Source organism: Cricetulus griseus, chromosome 4 (genome assembly GCF_003668045.3).
Source record: "Cricetulus griseus strain 17A/GY chromosome 4, alternate assembly CriGri-PICRH-1.0, whole genome shotgun sequence".
NCBI classification, from domain to species: domain Eukaryota; kingdom Metazoa; phylum Chordata; class Mammalia; order Rodentia; family Cricetidae; genus Cricetulus; species Cricetulus griseus.
Window position 1 is genome coordinate 1,863,590 of NC_048597.1, and position 15,774 is coordinate 1,879,363.

At 47.6% G+C, this 15,774-nt stretch overlaps 1 protein-coding gene across 1 annotated transcript; it reads left to right on the forward strand.

Moving 5' to 3' along the window:
- Positions 1–9,784: 9,784 nt before the first annotated feature.
- LOC100754560 (non-histone chromosomal protein HMG-14) lies at positions 9,785–14,781 on the forward strand. The gene is made up of 6 exons (XM_027415687.2): positions 9,785–9,914; positions 10,050–10,079; positions 10,178–10,207; positions 10,459–10,509; positions 11,790–11,912; positions 13,958–14,781. The coding sequence occupies exons 1-6, from the start codon at positions 9,900–9,902 to the stop codon at positions 14,000–14,002; spliced, it is 294 nt and encodes a 97-aa protein (XP_027271488.1). The 5' UTR covers positions 9,785–9,899; the 3' UTR covers positions 14,003–14,781.
- Positions 14,782–15,774: the final 993 nt, after the last annotated feature.

Below are 15,774 nucleotides of genomic sequence, written 5' to 3' on the forward strand. Positions count from 1 at the left end.
TTTGGTAGATTAAAGACTCAATTGGTCAGAAAATATAGAGATATACATTAAATACTGATTCAGATGGGAAAAAAAAAACCTCTAAATGGTTTACAGTGTGTTTAAAATATAGGTAGACACCAGGCGGTGGTGGCGCACGCCTTTAATCCCAGCACTTGGGAGGCAGAGGCAGGTGAATCTCTGTGAGTTCCAGACCAGCCTGGTCTACAAAGCAAGTTCCAGGACAGACTCCAAAGCCACAGAGAAACCCTGTCTTGAAAAACCAAAGGGGGGAGGGATGGAGGGGACGGGACAGAGCCAAAAAAAAAAAAAAAAACACATAAAGATGAAAAAAGTACACAGAGAATCTGGGTACTGTATGTTGTGCTATCTTTGAATTGTTTGACTGCTGAGGAAGGAGTAACAGCTGCTAAAAGCCATTTGATTATAAATGCTGTTGGATTAATCCAACCTACACATTTTTAAAATGTCTTAACTTCAAAATTTAAGTCAAAAGATATATTACTTTGGAGAAGAGGTTTTGCTTTTTTTCCCCACAGGAAATGAGAGTTGTGGGTTTATTCTGGGTTAAGAAAAATCAGGTTTGAATGAGGAAGACCCCATGAAAAATCTCTGATGGGAACAGACGGCCCAGATGATCCAACATTTCAGAGCACCTCTGTTGCAGTTTCTTCTGAGTTCTTCATCCAGAATAGCTTCAAGGCTGCTGGCTGAGGTGATCCAGCCTCACAGAATACTCCAGTCAAAACTTGACCATAATCCTAAATTTTCTTTGGGTCTCCATAAGATTGCGAGCATCCCCAGTCACCAGGAAGTAGTCTAGAAAACTACACTCATGGGCTGGAGAGATGGATCAGAGGTTAAGAGCACTGGCTGCTCTTCCTGAGGTCCTGAGTTCAATTTCCAGAAACCACAGGGTGGCACACAACCATCTGTAATGAGATCTGGTGCCCTATTCTGGTGTGCAGGCAGAATACTGTATACTAAATAAATAAATCTTTAAAAAAGAAAACTACAGGGGCTGGAGAGATGGCTCAGAGGTTAAGAGCACCAACTGCTCTCCCAGAGGTTCTGAGTTCAAGTCCCAGCAACCACATGGTGGCTCACAACCATCCGTAATGAGATCTGGTGCCCTCTTCTGGTGTGCAGATATATATAGAAGCAGAATATTGTATACATAATAAATAAATAAAATAAAAAAAAAACTACACCCACATTCCCCAAAAAATGGATTATGGATGTTTATCTTTGTTTAACGTGTTGGTTACAACTTGTTAGGAGATAATGGTCAGGAAAAAAGCTAAACAAAGGAGATTAGATTCAGGGTTCTTTTTTTTTTTTAAGAAAAAGGGGGAAATGATGTTGGATAATGCTCTTGTTCACTGTAAAGATTTATCACTCATGTTGGTTTAATAAAATGCTGATTGGCCTGTAGCCAGGCAGAAAGTATAGGGAGGGCTACCAGGCTAGGAGAATTCTGGGAAGAGGATAGACAGACATGCAGTAGCCAGCCAGATGCAAAGGAAGCAAGATTAGCTTCCCAGTGGAAAAGAGAGGGAGTTCCTGTTCCTTCCTCCACCCCCTTCCTCTGCCCAGTCATCTAACTTCCTGTCTGTCTCTCCAGGACTCCAGACTGCCACGGTCAGCTAGTCCCATCCTCTGATCTTCACACAGACTTTATTTGTACAAGCAAGATATCACCACAGTAATATTCTTCAACAGTATGTGTGAATTCCATTTGTACAGGTGCCAGCTGAGGCCAGAGAAGTTGTGGAGTTACAGGAAGTTGTGATCCACCTGGTGTGAGTGTTGGGCACTGAACCTGGGTCCTTTGCCTTTTCATTGTATAAAGGTGAGAGTATTGTTAGTAGAACATTTGGCTGCTAGACATAGTGGTGCGTGCCTAGAATCCCAGCATTGAGCGGGCAGACTGAGACAGGAGACACTGACTTAGAAGCCATGGTGGGCTACCTTAGACCCTGTCTCAAAACAACAACAACATAATTCCACTTTTTGATTGTTATTCTGGTCAAAGCTGAAGATCACAGTTGTGGGTTAATCGAACTTAAACCAGCTCCTGCTCTAGGACTGCCCAGACCATCATCCTTCAAACCCCACCAGGCAAGTGTGCCATCTATACCACAGCCTCTGTCTGTACAGTTAGTTTGCAGGAGCCAGCAAACCCACACTTGTTCACAGGCTCTCAGGAAGCAGGAGAACAAGCTCCCTTAACATCAGAAGGTTTTTTGAGCATTAAATAGCTGTTCCTTGAGGGAGTGATTGTCCTCTGAGCCATGCTGGGGACAAACAAGGAATGAAAGTAATCCTTCCTGCCCATATGTGGTGGTGGGACAGACTGATTTGACAGAAGTGTTCTTCTAAAATAACCATAAATGCTATGGAGAAAAAGTTCACCATAGAATTAGATTTTCTAACCTTCTTTCCTCCCTTCCTTCCTTTTGTTTTTTCTTTCTTTCTCTCCTCCCCGCCCCCTTTGTTTCTGCTGCTTGTTTGTCCTGTGTGTTTCAAGACAGGGTTTCTCCAGGCTGTCCTGGAACTCGCTCTGTAGACCAGACTGGTCTCAAACTCAAGAGATCTGCCTGTCTCTGCCTCCGCCTCCAGAGTGCTGGGATTAAAGTGTATGCCACCTGGCAAGGATTACCTTCTAAAAAACTACCAAACAAGAGAAAAGCTAAGTTTCATTCTTGTCCTGCCAAGTTGTACTCCCCACAGGTGACCACTGGCTCCGTGTTCTTTCTGATTCTTCCCGAGATACTGAACATGCAAAGAACTGCTGAAGGAGTGGTATCTGCACAAGATACCCCAAGACCAAGTTCTCAGCACAAAGGAGATTTATTTGCCCCAGAGGGACAAAAGGCAAGGAGTAAGCAACAAAGACAGCAGATAGAGGGAGAAGGGGGAAGGTGAAGGGATATTTGCCCCAGAGGGACAAAGGCCTGCCTCTGGGTAGGGAAGAGACAGATGTGGCCTGTAGGCAAATGGCAGCTTATAAACGAAAAAGGAGACACTTCATGTTAGGATGAGGTGTTTGATTTTGATTGGGAATGTTAATTAGGGTGGCCAAAAGGAGTCTTTTAATTGCTGGACTTCAATACTCTGATAGTTGGACCTTGTCGGTCAGCCTCAGCGCGGAGGAAGTGGCCAAAGAAAGGAATGGATCTTGGTGTCTAGCTTTAGGAATGTGATTTGTCTATTTTTAGCAAGGCAGAGGGAATAGAGGGAGAGGAAGGTCTGTGGGAGCCATGTGTGCCCTACACATGCCTGCTAGAGACCCTTCAAAAGGCCATTTGCAGTGCACAGATAAGACAGGGACAGATGAGGCATTGCAAGGGAAGCCTTGCTGGGAGGGTGGCTTTACCCAAAGATTTAGGTTAGGGAATGTATTCGTTACACCAGCTAGAAAGAAGATGGCAATTGACACGGCCATGAAGTGAGGGTTGCCCAGCCGACTGGAGGAACAAAACGTGAGATAGCAGAAAATGGTGGACACCACTGAGGCCAGGAAGATGAAAGTACAGACACCCTAAAAATGTTAGAATTTTGTGAGGAAAAATGGGAGGCAGAAGCCTTTGTTTTACTTGGAGTCACATGGTTGAGGTTCTAAAGAGTCACTCTCGAGACAGGGTTTCTCTGTGTAGCTATGGAGCCTATCCTGGCACTCACTCTGTAGACCAGGCCGGCCTTGAAATCAGAGATCTGCCTGCCTCTGCCTCCTGAGTGACAGTCACTCATTATTTTCTATGCAGCTGCTGAATTTCAAGGCATCTTGCCCTAAACCATAGCTAGTGGGCCTGCTTCCAACCTTTCACTCCAAGAGCTTCGTCACTTTTCCTCCTGAAAGGTTCAGGCTTTAATGCTGATGGGCTCTACCTCTTTAAGACCAGGCCCCCTGACAACAGTCAGGACACGCACAGGGACGTGCCATCACCACATCACCCACCACGCATTTACAGCCTGTGTGAGGACTCTGGGCATGCGTGGAACCTCAGTGGGCATGCACAGTCTTCCCTTTAAAAGTTCCAACTTCCCTGCTGCTGTCTCTGCTGCTTCTTCCCTCTACTCTCTACTCTTCTCCTCCTCTCTGTTTGCTTCTGCTTCTCTTCTCTCTCTCTCTATGACGACCAGCCATGGCAGTCAGCCATTTACCCTGCTTCCTCCCCTTTAGTCTCCCTACTCTGCTGGGCTTATAATAAACTGGTTAATGTCTCATCTTGCACCTCCTCTTTTCTTTTTCTTTTTTTTTCTTTTGGTTTTTCGAGACAGGGTTTCTCTATGTAGCTTTGGAGCCTGTGCCTCCTCTTTTCTTATTTATCTAATTTAAACAAAAACATAACATCTCCCCCACAGTTCCAGCAGATCAAATTTCACTAAAACGTTTTTTCTATAGAACCCCACTTAATTTGTTAGGGGTCATGAAGAAAGACATTATTACTGCAACTAACATCTCTGGGCAAGGTATGTGACAGGCAAAGCAGTGCAGGGGTTCCTCCATCTGTACTCTCGCTCAGGCCATTTCAGGTTTAACCAGAATTTGATCTTCTCGATGGAGAATCCTGTGGAAGATTACTCAACTCTGTTAGGACCTGAGGCCAACACGTCCCAGCTAACTTATCTGAGCTCCTGTTAAACTGCTTGCTGGTACAAATCTCTCCTTGCAGCTGCAGAGCCAGATACCAGGGTGTGGGTTTTGCCTTTTAAAACCCCTTGGTCTAAATGCTTGATGCCATACTTAAGTCCTGACTGCCTGAATGTAATCATCTCAGCCTGCTGGAATATAGACTTTTTTTTTTTTTTTTTGGTTTTTTGAGACAGGGTTTCTCTGTGTAGCTTTGGAGGCTGTCCTGGCATTCGCTCTGGAGACCAGGCTGGCTTCGAACTCACAGAGATCCACCTGCCTCTGCCTCCCGAGTGCTGGGATTAAAGGCGTGAGCCACCAATGCCTGGCCTGGAATATAGACTTTTAATTAACTATAAACTGTGTCTGAGTGGTCTTCTCTGGTGGGCTCCCCATAACATTTTGGAGGCCCCAGTAAGATCCCCAGAGACTGGACCTAGACACTTAGGGGTCTCTGGATCCCAAGGAGTAGGAAAGAGTGCACAGGCTGGGGAAAACTCTTAGGGAGTGTGCACCCTGACATGTTCCAGGGCCCCAAGAAAATCCTCTCTGCCACCCAGAAGAGGAAAAAAAAAAAAAGAAAGAAAGAAAATTGAAAGTCATTTGGCCAGCCAGGCATTGGTGGCTCACGCCTTTAATCCCAGCACTTGGGAGGCATAGGCAGGTGGAGCTCTGTGAGTTCAAAGCCAGCCTGGTCTCCAGAGCAAGTGCCAGGACAGCCTCCAAAGTTACACAGAGAAACTCTGCCTCAAACCCCACCCCACCCCACCCCCAAAAAAGAAAGAAGGTCATCTGGCTGGTTGTGGTGGCGCACGCTGGTAGGATTTGCTGAAGGAGGCAGAGGCAGGAGGATCACAACTTCGAGGCCAGCCTGAGGCCAACACATATTTGGGGGGGGGCAGGGGAGGAGGGAAGGGAGAGGGAACTGGGATTGACATGTAAAAGAAGCTTGTTTCTAATTTTAAATGGGTCTAATTACAATTATACATATTTAAAAACGTCATCTGACTTGATACCTCTGGAATTAAGTCTGGTCTATTATATCTGGCTAGGAAACAAGAAGGGAGGTAAGACCTCACCATCGATCCTGTATGAGACATCTCCCGATTCCCCTGGTCTGTTCTGGTGTCTGAATGTGTGGTGGCCGCTGCTGTTTGTCTTAATGTGTTTCTCTCTGTATGACTGTGGCTTTCTATACAGGGAGTGTGTTTCTCTATGTGTGTTTCTGTCAGTTCTGTTGGTTGGAGAAACAGATCTGAACTGGAAGGGAGAGTGAGCCTTCCCAAGTATACAGCCACTAAAAAGGGGATTCCCCGGAAGCCAGAGGCAATAGAACCGCAGAGGATGTGGCCCTAGAACCAAAGTGTGTGAAACCAAAACAGGAACCACATTGCTGTTAGGAAGCCACACTGTTGTTCCCAGACCTTACAAGAATAAGCCTAACGCATCCTGAGAAACTGTTTTCCCACCTCTGCTGAGCTCTTGCTGTGTGGAAGAAAATGTGTCTTCCCAGATACCTGAAGACACCCCTTCCACACGATGTGTTCTTGCACTTTTCTATCCCAAAGGCAGCCTTGGGCCCTGAGTCCCCTACTCTTCTGTCCAGGGCTAACAGCCAATGATCTCAGCAGCTGTTTTTTATCCTAACCCATCCCCATAAAAAGGGGCCTCAAAAGACAGTGAGGGGCTGCTCTCTGAAACCCCGACTTAGGAGAAGGCAGTCTTCTGGCCAGTCCTGTGTGCACTTCTGAATGCAGCTTGCTTTAATCAGACAGTCATGAAAATGTTTTTGTTTTTTTTTCCCTCAGGTCTAACATGAGGCCTCTCCCCAGTCCTGCTAACCCAGTTTACTGGGCTGCAGAGAATACACCCTAGGGCAAGATCAACTGGAGAAATAAAAACTGGCCAAACAGGATAGATAACAAGGATAATAGATGCTGCCAGATGGCAGACTCATCCTTTTCTTGAGTCTGGGAAGGTGACTAAGGACAAGGGCAGATGGGCTTGGACTCAGACCTCTTAAAGGTAAAGATGAAAATGCCCAGAGTTTACTAACCTAGGAGACACACTCCCTATCAGCCCCAAACCTGGACACAGGAATTCAGAAAAACCAGACAGGGAAACTATCTTTTGAGTCCATCTCTGCTGTCTTATGTCCCTGGAAGGGACAGGGGTCAGTAGAGAAGCCTGGCTAAAAAAAAGGCCTTCAGGAATTACAATTTTATGTGTCCTCTACCAAGGACACGGTGCCTACATCACATCTTCAAATTACTGCCTTGTTTGTACTAATGGATTGCCTAAACAAACCCCCTCCATTCAATGGAAAGCCACACCCCCACTCTAGTCTGTTCTTCTCCAGGTGTATACCTATAACGGAGAAGAGAGAGGAACTCATATTGGCCTTGGATAAATGTTAATAAAGGTCACACGGACCCCCAGTTCCAGTTCTGATTCTAGCAGGGGCGGGAATGGCCAGTAAAACTGTCACAGGCACCTTAGCCTTGACTACTGGGAATCAAAACCTTGGGGAACTCAGTTCCCAGACAGACTAAAGACTTAGGTCATTTGGAGAATTCTATTTCCAGGCTGGAGAGACAAGTAAACTTCCTCACAGAGGTAGTCCTACAGAACTGAAGGAGGCTGTATCCTCTTTTTATGAAACCTGGGGGGGGGGGGAGTTACAGGGACTTTGCATGGCCTTAGGAGAAATTTGTTTCCATGCCAACTGACCAGGGGTAATTAGTGAAAACCTTGCCATGGTCAGAGAAGACCTCAAAGAAAGGAAAGAGACATAAATTAGATCATTGGTATCAGTCATGGCTGACCACCTTACTGTCAACATTAGCTAGACTGTTGACTCTTACTCTGATCGGGCTAACTCGGGGACCCTGCAGCCTCAACTGCAAGGCCATCAAGAATGATCTCAGTTAAGCTACTGATCCTTAGAACCAACTGTGCCCCCTAGAACAGAACTAGTTAATGATTTTTGATTCGTGCCCATGGTAGGGGGTATGACAAGGCAAGGCAGTGCAGAGGTTCCTCTATCTTGTATTCTTGCTCAGACCATTTTGGATTTAGATAGAATTTGATCTCCTTGATGGAGAGCCCAGTGGGAAATTAACCCAACTCTATATTCTAGAAGGCCAAGATGTCCCAGCCAACTTAGCTCCTGTTAAACTGATGGCTTATGAAAACATCCCCCTGCAGTAGCAGAGCAAGATACCAGGATGTAGTTTTTGCCTTTAAAAGCCCCTTGGTCGCTGGGCAGTGGTGGCACATACCTGCCTTTCGTCCAGCACTTAGGAGGCAGAGGCAGGTGGATCTCAGCGAGTCCAAGGCCAGCCTGGTCTACAGTTCCAGGACAGACAAAACCAAGGGGCTGGAGAGATGGCTCAGAGGTTAAGACCACTGACTGCTCCTCTAGAGGTCCTGAGTTCAATTCCCAGCAACCACATGGTGGCTCACAACCATCCGTAATGAAATCTGGTGCCCTCTTCTGGTGCAGATATACATGGAAGCAGAATGTTGTATACATAATAAATAAAATCTTAAAAGAAAAACAAAACCAAACAAACCAAAAAAGGCCCTTGGTCTAAATGCTCTGGGCTACACTTGGCTCCTCACTACTTGAGTGTAGTCCTAGCTGTTTGGAACGAAGTCTTTGAATTGGCTATAAACTGCGTCCGAATGGTCTTTCTGAAGGGGCCTCCAGTCACAGGCAAACTTCATTTTTTTTTTTTTCTTGAGACAGGTTTTCTCTATGTAGCTTTGGCTGCCCTGGAACCTGCTCAGTAAACCAGGTTAGCCTCAAACTCAGGAGGCACAAATCAAGACGGTACAGCTGGAAGATAGAACAGACAAAAGTGCATTTGGTTTCTATTCTAACTCAGGTGGTGACAGTGTCGTTTCAACATTGGCTGGACTCCAACCTCACAGTCTTTTTGTTTAGATTTTGCTTTTTGGAGACAGACTTTCTCTTACATTCCAGGCTGTCCAGGAACTCGCTTTGTAGACAGAGATCCACCTGCCTCTGCATCCCCAGTGCTGGGATTACAGGCGCGCGCCACCATCTCCTCCCAGCTGGACCTCAGTCTTATCAGTTAGCTAGCCTGAAAAGATTTGGCCCACGGCTTCAGGCCTTCTAATCTGTGGAATACAGCAGCGGCCCTTGGAGAAAACAGGGTTTTACTGGGTAGGAGGACTAAGACACTTGCATAAACACCTTAAAAGTTGCAAGAAATGAAAAGATTCGAAATCCCTGTACTACACACACGCTTTACCGTAGGTAAAGTCATATACGGTAGGTTTTCCTTATAATCGAGTACTGTGGCTGCAGGCAGGGCTCCACTACCAGCCTTCTCGCAGGGTAGTCAGTACTAACTGCTCTCCTTAAACAAAGAACGGTTGCGGGCGATCACCCCGGCTTCGGAAGGGGCAGGCGCGACTCCTGCACGCCCTTAGCACGGCGGGGAGCACAGCAGGCTGCAGTCGGCGACTTCTTGGGGGATGATAAGGGCGAGCGGGAAATCCAGCCCGAGACGCAAACGGGTGCAAGCGCCGCAACTCAACAAAGTCACACAACAGGCGGGCCGGGGCATCGGCAAAGGCGCGGGAGGAGCTGCGCCTGCGCGCCCTGACCGCCGGCTCGCCCTCCCGCGCTCGCCCTCCCCTCCTCCCCTCCCCTCCCGCCTCTGCACCAGCCGCCACGCGGCTTCCTCCCCAGCCCGTGCCTGCGCCGCCGCAGGCTGAGGCCAAATCCCTGCTAGGCATTCCCGAACCCCAGCCATCTTCTAGCAGATTCCACGGGCGGGCGCTCCGGGGGGAAGGCTCGCCCGGAGAGCGCCTGGCGTGCGGGGCATTGTGGGAAAGCGACGCCGCGGCCACGTGACACAATCCCCGCCAATCAGCGCGCAGACCGCACTTTGGCCGTCGGCTTCAAACAAACTACCTAGCGGGGTCGGGCGGCTCGGGCCCCGCCCCTCGGCCGGGGTCGCGCCCGTGGAGTGGGGGGCGCGGGGGCGGGGCTAGCTGGCGGAGTGACAGGCGGGCGGGCCTATCAGAGGCGCGGCGGGCCTCGCAGCCAATGGGGGTCGGGGCGGCCGGGCTGGCGGGGAGGTGCGGGAGAAGGAGGGGGCGGGCCAATCCAATCCGGTTCTCCCACCGCCCCGCCGGCGGGTCGCAGCATTCCGTGCGGTGGCGGCTGGCAGCGCAGCTCCGTGACGGGGTTCGACATCGCACGCGCCTCCCTCCCAGCGCCGCCACGATGCCCAAGAGGAAGGTGAGCGCGGCGGGACGGCGGGGCCCGGGGGTCGGGCCCGGGTGCGGGGTCTGGAACCTTCGCGGGTGCGGGCGGGCGCGCGGCGGGGCGTGACGTCACGCGACCGCATTGTTCTCCCGGGTGCTTCTCCCTCAGGTCAGCGCGGATGGAGCGGCCAAGGCGGAGGTGAGCGCGGGACCCGGGCGAGCCGGGGTGGGCGGGCGGGAGGGCGGGACGGGGGGGGGGCGCTCACCGCGTCGTTCACGCTCCTTTTCCTCCCGCAGCCCAAGCGCCGCTCCGCGAGGCTGTCGGCCGTAAGTACCGCGAGCGAGTCGGGATCAGCAGGCGCGGGAGCGGGCGGGCGAGCGAGCGGGCTGGGGGTCAGCGGGAGCGGGCGGGCGAGCCGGGGTCAGCAGGGGCGGGAGCGGGCGGGCGGGCCGGGATCAGCAGGCGCGGGAGGGAGGGCGGGCGAGCCGGGGTCAGCAGGCGCGGGAGCGGGAGGGCGAGCCGGGGTCAGCAGGGCTGCTCACCATCTCTTACATTTGTTTTTTTTCCTTCTCCCTAGAAGCCCGCCCCTGCCAAGGTGGACGCGAAGCCGAAAAAGGCCGCGGGAAAGGTAGGTTCCGAAGGGAAGCCCAGGCAGGCCGCCTAGGTGAAGTTCCAAGTGTTTGCGTGGTCTCTGGAAGGTTGTGGGGCGGCTGGATACATCCCAGGCAGTTAGGAGCGTTTGGATTTGCAGAGGACCAGAGTTTGGTTCCCAGCACCAGGTACACGCCATGCACCTACACATACACAAATGCAGGCCCCTTTTAGAAACCCAAAAGAATCTGGTGAGCTGGATCGATGACTCACTGGTTAAGCGTACACACTGGGGTCTGTTTGAGTGACAGATCGCCCTAGGGGATGAATATGAAGGTGTGATAATCTCCAGCCTCTGCAGGCACAGTTCGAACATGCACAGACACACACGCGTGCACGTATTTCTTACAAGATATGGTTTCTGTGTGTAATAGTCTTGGCTGTCCTGTAAACCAGGCTGGTCTCGAACTCACTGAGATCCTCCTGCCTCTGCCTCCCAAGTGCTGGAATTAAAGACGTGTGCTGCCACCACCCTGAGTCTCTTTTCCAAGATATTTTGTAGACCTGAATGATTATTGAACTGTTTTCCCAATAATGAGTGGATGTATTGTTTTATGTATGGTTTTTTTTTTTTTTGTTTTTTTTGTCTGCCATCAGTGGGCAGGGTCTGTCTTTTAAAGGGTCCTGCACCTGAATGCAGTTTTGTTTTGCTTATTGTGTTTTTAGGTGTTTCATTGCTAAGCTTCTTCCCTATAAGCCAGGTGGGGTCCAGAAATACTTTTTTACACTGGTAAAGGTTTGCTTTTCAGATTGTGCAAACACCAAAGTGACAATGATAACTCAGAGTTGATCTTTTTAACTACTCACTGTATGGTATGAGCAAGGGACTGTGTAGCGGGAGAGACAACATGGCCTTACAACGTTGTGTGTTGAGGTGAATGGTCTACATTTGTGGGTTCCAGTCTTGTGAGGACAGTGGTTGTGTGGAACTTGCATTATTCATGCTTAAAAGAAATTGCAGGGTTGGCAAAGGTTACAAGGCCTTTTGCATTTAATCTCACGTGGTAATGAGCCGTGGTGCTGTGGAGACCACAGCACAGGCTTTAGGTTTAATCTTAGCTAATGAGGTATGATGGCAAGTCTTAGGGATCTTTGTCTCCTACTTGGAGTGACTCTCAAGTTGTCCAATACCAGGGCTATTTGAGTGAGGTTGGCTCCTGCTGGTGTATGTTATGATATCTGTCCATTGTGGACAGTCTGTATCAGGTCAAAATTGAATGCAAAGTGTACTAAAATCCTCTCTTACTCTTGTTTTAGGATAAATCATCAGACAAAAAAGTGCAAACAAAAGGGAAGAGGGGAGCAAAGGGCAAACAGGCTGAAGCGGCTGACCAGCAGACTACAGATCTGCCTGCAGAGAACGGAGAGACGGAGAACCAGGTCAGAAGAGTGCACTGTGTGCATGTTAGATTGGATTTTTTATGTAGCAGATTACTTTTTTTTTTTTCTTTTTTCTTTTTCTTTTTTTTTGAGATAGGGTTTCTCTGTGTAGCCCTGGTTGTTCTGGAACTCACTCTGTAGACCAGGCTAGCTTGGAACTCAGAGATCTGCCTACCTCTCCTTCCCTAGTGCTGGGATTAAAGTTGTGCACCACCAACCTGTGGCTCAGATTAGTTTTTTTTTTTTTTTTTTTTTTTTTTTTTTTTTTTTTTTTTTTTTTTTTTTATGAACTATTTCATGCAGTTTTCCATGATGAATAGGTAACATTTTTTTTTTTTTTAGTGAGTTGAGGTTTATTTAAATGTACGTTTCAATGTGTAAATTAGAGATTTGATTATGCCAATTTTGATTAGAATGCAGAGATCATAATGGTTTTCCCAAATGACTTTGTAAGGCTTTCTTGGAACAAATGGACTGGTTTTCTCTGCCTTTACACCTTCGTGGTCTGTGCTGGAATCCTTGTTTGCATATTCTGGGTACATAAATTATTAGATTCATTCCCCTTGTGACCAAAAAAAAATGGTTTTTAGGGCAGGGAGTGGTGGCAGTCGCTTTTATTTCTAGCACTCTGGGAGGTAGAGGTATGTGGATCTCTTGAGTTCAAAGACAGCCAGGGCTATAACACAGAGAAACCCTGTCTCAAAAGAAAAAAATGAGGGTTTTGTTTTCATTTTTCTGAAGAATACCTGCTTATCTAGGGCTAAGTGATAACTCAGTCCAGAAAAATAGGTTGATATCAGTCTTTTCATGAGTTGTGAGGAAGACTCAGATTGCAATACAAGATTTGATAACAGATTATTTTGTCCCTTTTGGTTTCGAGACAAGGTTTCTCTGCAGCTTTGGAGCCTATCCTCAACTTGCTCTGTAGACCAGGCTGGCCTGGAACTCACAGAGATCCACCTGTCTCTGCCTCTGAAGTGCTGGGATTAAAGGCATGAACCACCACAGCCTGGCTCTTTTGTCCTTTTGAGATGGTCCACCGTGCCTGACAACAACTCGGTTTTGTTAAGCGTAGGGTTCTTTTTGTTTTGTCTTGGTTTTGGAGACAAGAGTTTCTCTGTGTAGCTTTGGAGCCTGTCCTGGCACTCCATAGAACAGACTGGACTTGAACTCAAAAGATCCGCTTGCTTCTGCCTCCCAAATGCTGGAATTAAAGGTGTGCGCCAACACTGCCCAGCGAAGCATATGGTTCTTGGTTTTCTAACTTTGTGTTATATTTGCTTAGCTTAGGAAGGCAAATTGGAATGTTAACTATTGTGTACGTACATACGTATTTGCCCTGTATGCATAGAGGCCAGAGGTCAGTGTGGATGTTATTCTCCATTTTTTGTGTTTTGATGGGATTACAGGTGGACTGCAGCACCCATCTGGCCCTTGTGTGGGTGCTGAGGATTACCCACCAAGCCAGCCTCCAGCTGAATTAGTATTCTATTTATTTATCATGTATACAGTGCATGCCAGAAGAGGGCCACCAGATCTCACTACAGATGGTTGTGAGCCACCATGTGGTGCTGGGAATTGAACTCAGGACCTCTGGAAGAACTTAACCCCTGAGCCATCTCTCCAGTCCCTGTAGTAGTATTCTTTTGGCTGGTTGTAGTACATAGCATTGACTGTCTTGTCAGATACTTGATTAGAAAGTTTAGCTGGGTGGTGGTGGTATAAGTCTTTAATCCCAGACCAGATCTCCATGAGTTCAAGGCCAGCCTGGTCTACAAATCCAGTTCCAGGATAGCTAGGGCTATCTGTCTTTAAATTAAAAAAAAAAAAAAAGCAGACATGGTGACACACCTTCAATCCCTGTACTGTGGGAACAGAGGAAGGTGCATCTGGGTTTGGGACTAGCCTGGGCTATGTGGAGAGACTGTCTTGAGGAAGAAGAGAGACGGCACATGTTTAAGTGCGTCCATGCTGTATTGAGTGGTGGAGACTGGCTGTGGCATATGGCCTACTTGATGTTTGTGTATCCTGTGGTTTGTTTGCAGAGTCCAGCCTCTGAGGTAGAAGAGAAAGAAGCCAAGTCCGACTAACCATTCGTCATGTCTGTCAGTGGTTCCTGCCTCCCTTCGTGTACAATCCAGAGGAATATTTTTATCAACTATTTTGTAAATGCGAGTTTTTTAGTAGCTCTAGAAACATTTTTAAAAAGTGGGAGGAAATCTCACCTCATCCCATTTTTTAAGTGTAAATGATTTTTTTAAGAGGTTAAATCATTTGCTGGTTGTTTATTTTTTGGTACAACCAGAAAATAGAATGCTCAATCAGGAGAGGCTGTGACTGTCTCGGGGGTCACCATAACATTCCGTAGAGGGGGCTAGTTTTATATCCTACAGCATAAAGCGTACTAAGTGTTTGGGGTCTTGGTCGTGCATTTGTGTCTGCAGTATTTTCAGTTACATCTGGTCTCGTGTTTCTAGTAGAACTGTTTCCTAAAAAAACAAAAACAAAAAAAAAACACTCCTCGGTCCTTGCCCTGTCAGAACTGTCTCTGATGGTCATGGCCATCCATTTTCCTAACAATTGTGATAATAATGCTGTGAAAGGTGGACATTTTGAGTATGTGCTGTATGTGGCATAAAATTGTGAGTCAGTGGAATTGAGGATTGTGAGCATTTGGGTTTTATGTGAGGTCTTAGGGAAAACTTGACACATGTGAGGCTGGAACATCACTGAAATAAGTTCAAAGAGAAACAACACGTGGGTACGAGAACACAATGTATGACTCTTCAGAGATGGGGTGCATGTGTTAAGAATTGAAATGTCTGTGTACTCTGCTCCTCAACCAATAAATCGCAGTTGTGAAAGTTTGGAAGTGCCTGATTGGTTTAATTAATGGTGAACTCTTTGTATAGCCTGGCTAGCCTGGAACTCTCTGGAGACCAGGCTGGCCTCAAACTCACAGAGATCCACCTGCCTCTGCCTCCCAAGTGCTGGAACTAAAAGGATGCTAAAGTCACACATGACTTCTAATTCTTAAGATTGACATACTTGGTTTGAGATGTAGACCCTTGAGTTCCAGGGTCTACAGCTGTACCTGCATCTGACTTATGTTTGTTGAACTTGCTGATGACTAGGAAATTTAGGGTTATTGATCAACTGGGTCTTTGGATTAGTACAAGCTCCTCACTTGACAGATTGAGATGGTCTGTCTTGTGTAACAGGCTGGCCTCTATAAACTTGTTTACTAGCCATAGATGACTTTGATTTTTCTTGCCTGGCATGCTAGGGAAGTTCTCTCTTCCAGTTGTTAGATGTATGTTCCTGGGCAAGAACACAGGAAAATACCTGGGCTGGGACTGCCCAACATCTGAACTGCCTTGGAGTCTTCCCAACACCACGGAATGAGTCGGGGAAGAAATCCTACAGCTGGGTCAAATAGCATATAGCCTGGCTACCTTAGAGTTGAGGCTGAAGATGCCTGAAAGATGAGTTTCTCAGTGAAGCTGTCCAGTCAGGGAGTTGTGGGTATCCGAGCTAAGTTCCTCATGCTTCTCATTGCACAGCCTCAGTTATCCTAGAACTTACTATGTAAACCATGCTGGCCTCACCCACTGTGCCTCTCAAGTGCCGGGATTACAGAATGGCATGAATTCAAATGCAGTTCGGGTGATCATGCCCATCTCTGAGCTGCCCATGGTACATATACACATTCAGGCAATATTTTAAGTTGCTCTTTACTAGATCGTCTATCCCCCAAAGCAGCCCAGCATAAGGAAAACCTGTGTGTACCAGTCACTTCAACAGCCATCAGCATCACTAGTGTGTCACTTCTAGATGACCCAAAACAACAAAACCTGACATG

Bases quoted from the DNA above. Each gene is read 5' to 3' on its own strand.
- LOC100754560 (XM_027415687.2), top strand. The intron at 10,208-10,458 runs GTAAGTACCGCG...CCTTCTCCCTAG, and splicing joins GCTCCGCGAGGCTGTCGGCC to AAGCCCGCCCCTGCCAAGGT. The intron at 10,510-11,789 runs GTAGGTTCCGAA...CTCTTGTTTTAG, and splicing joins CGAAAAAGGCCGCGGGAAAG to GATAAATCATCAGACAAAAA.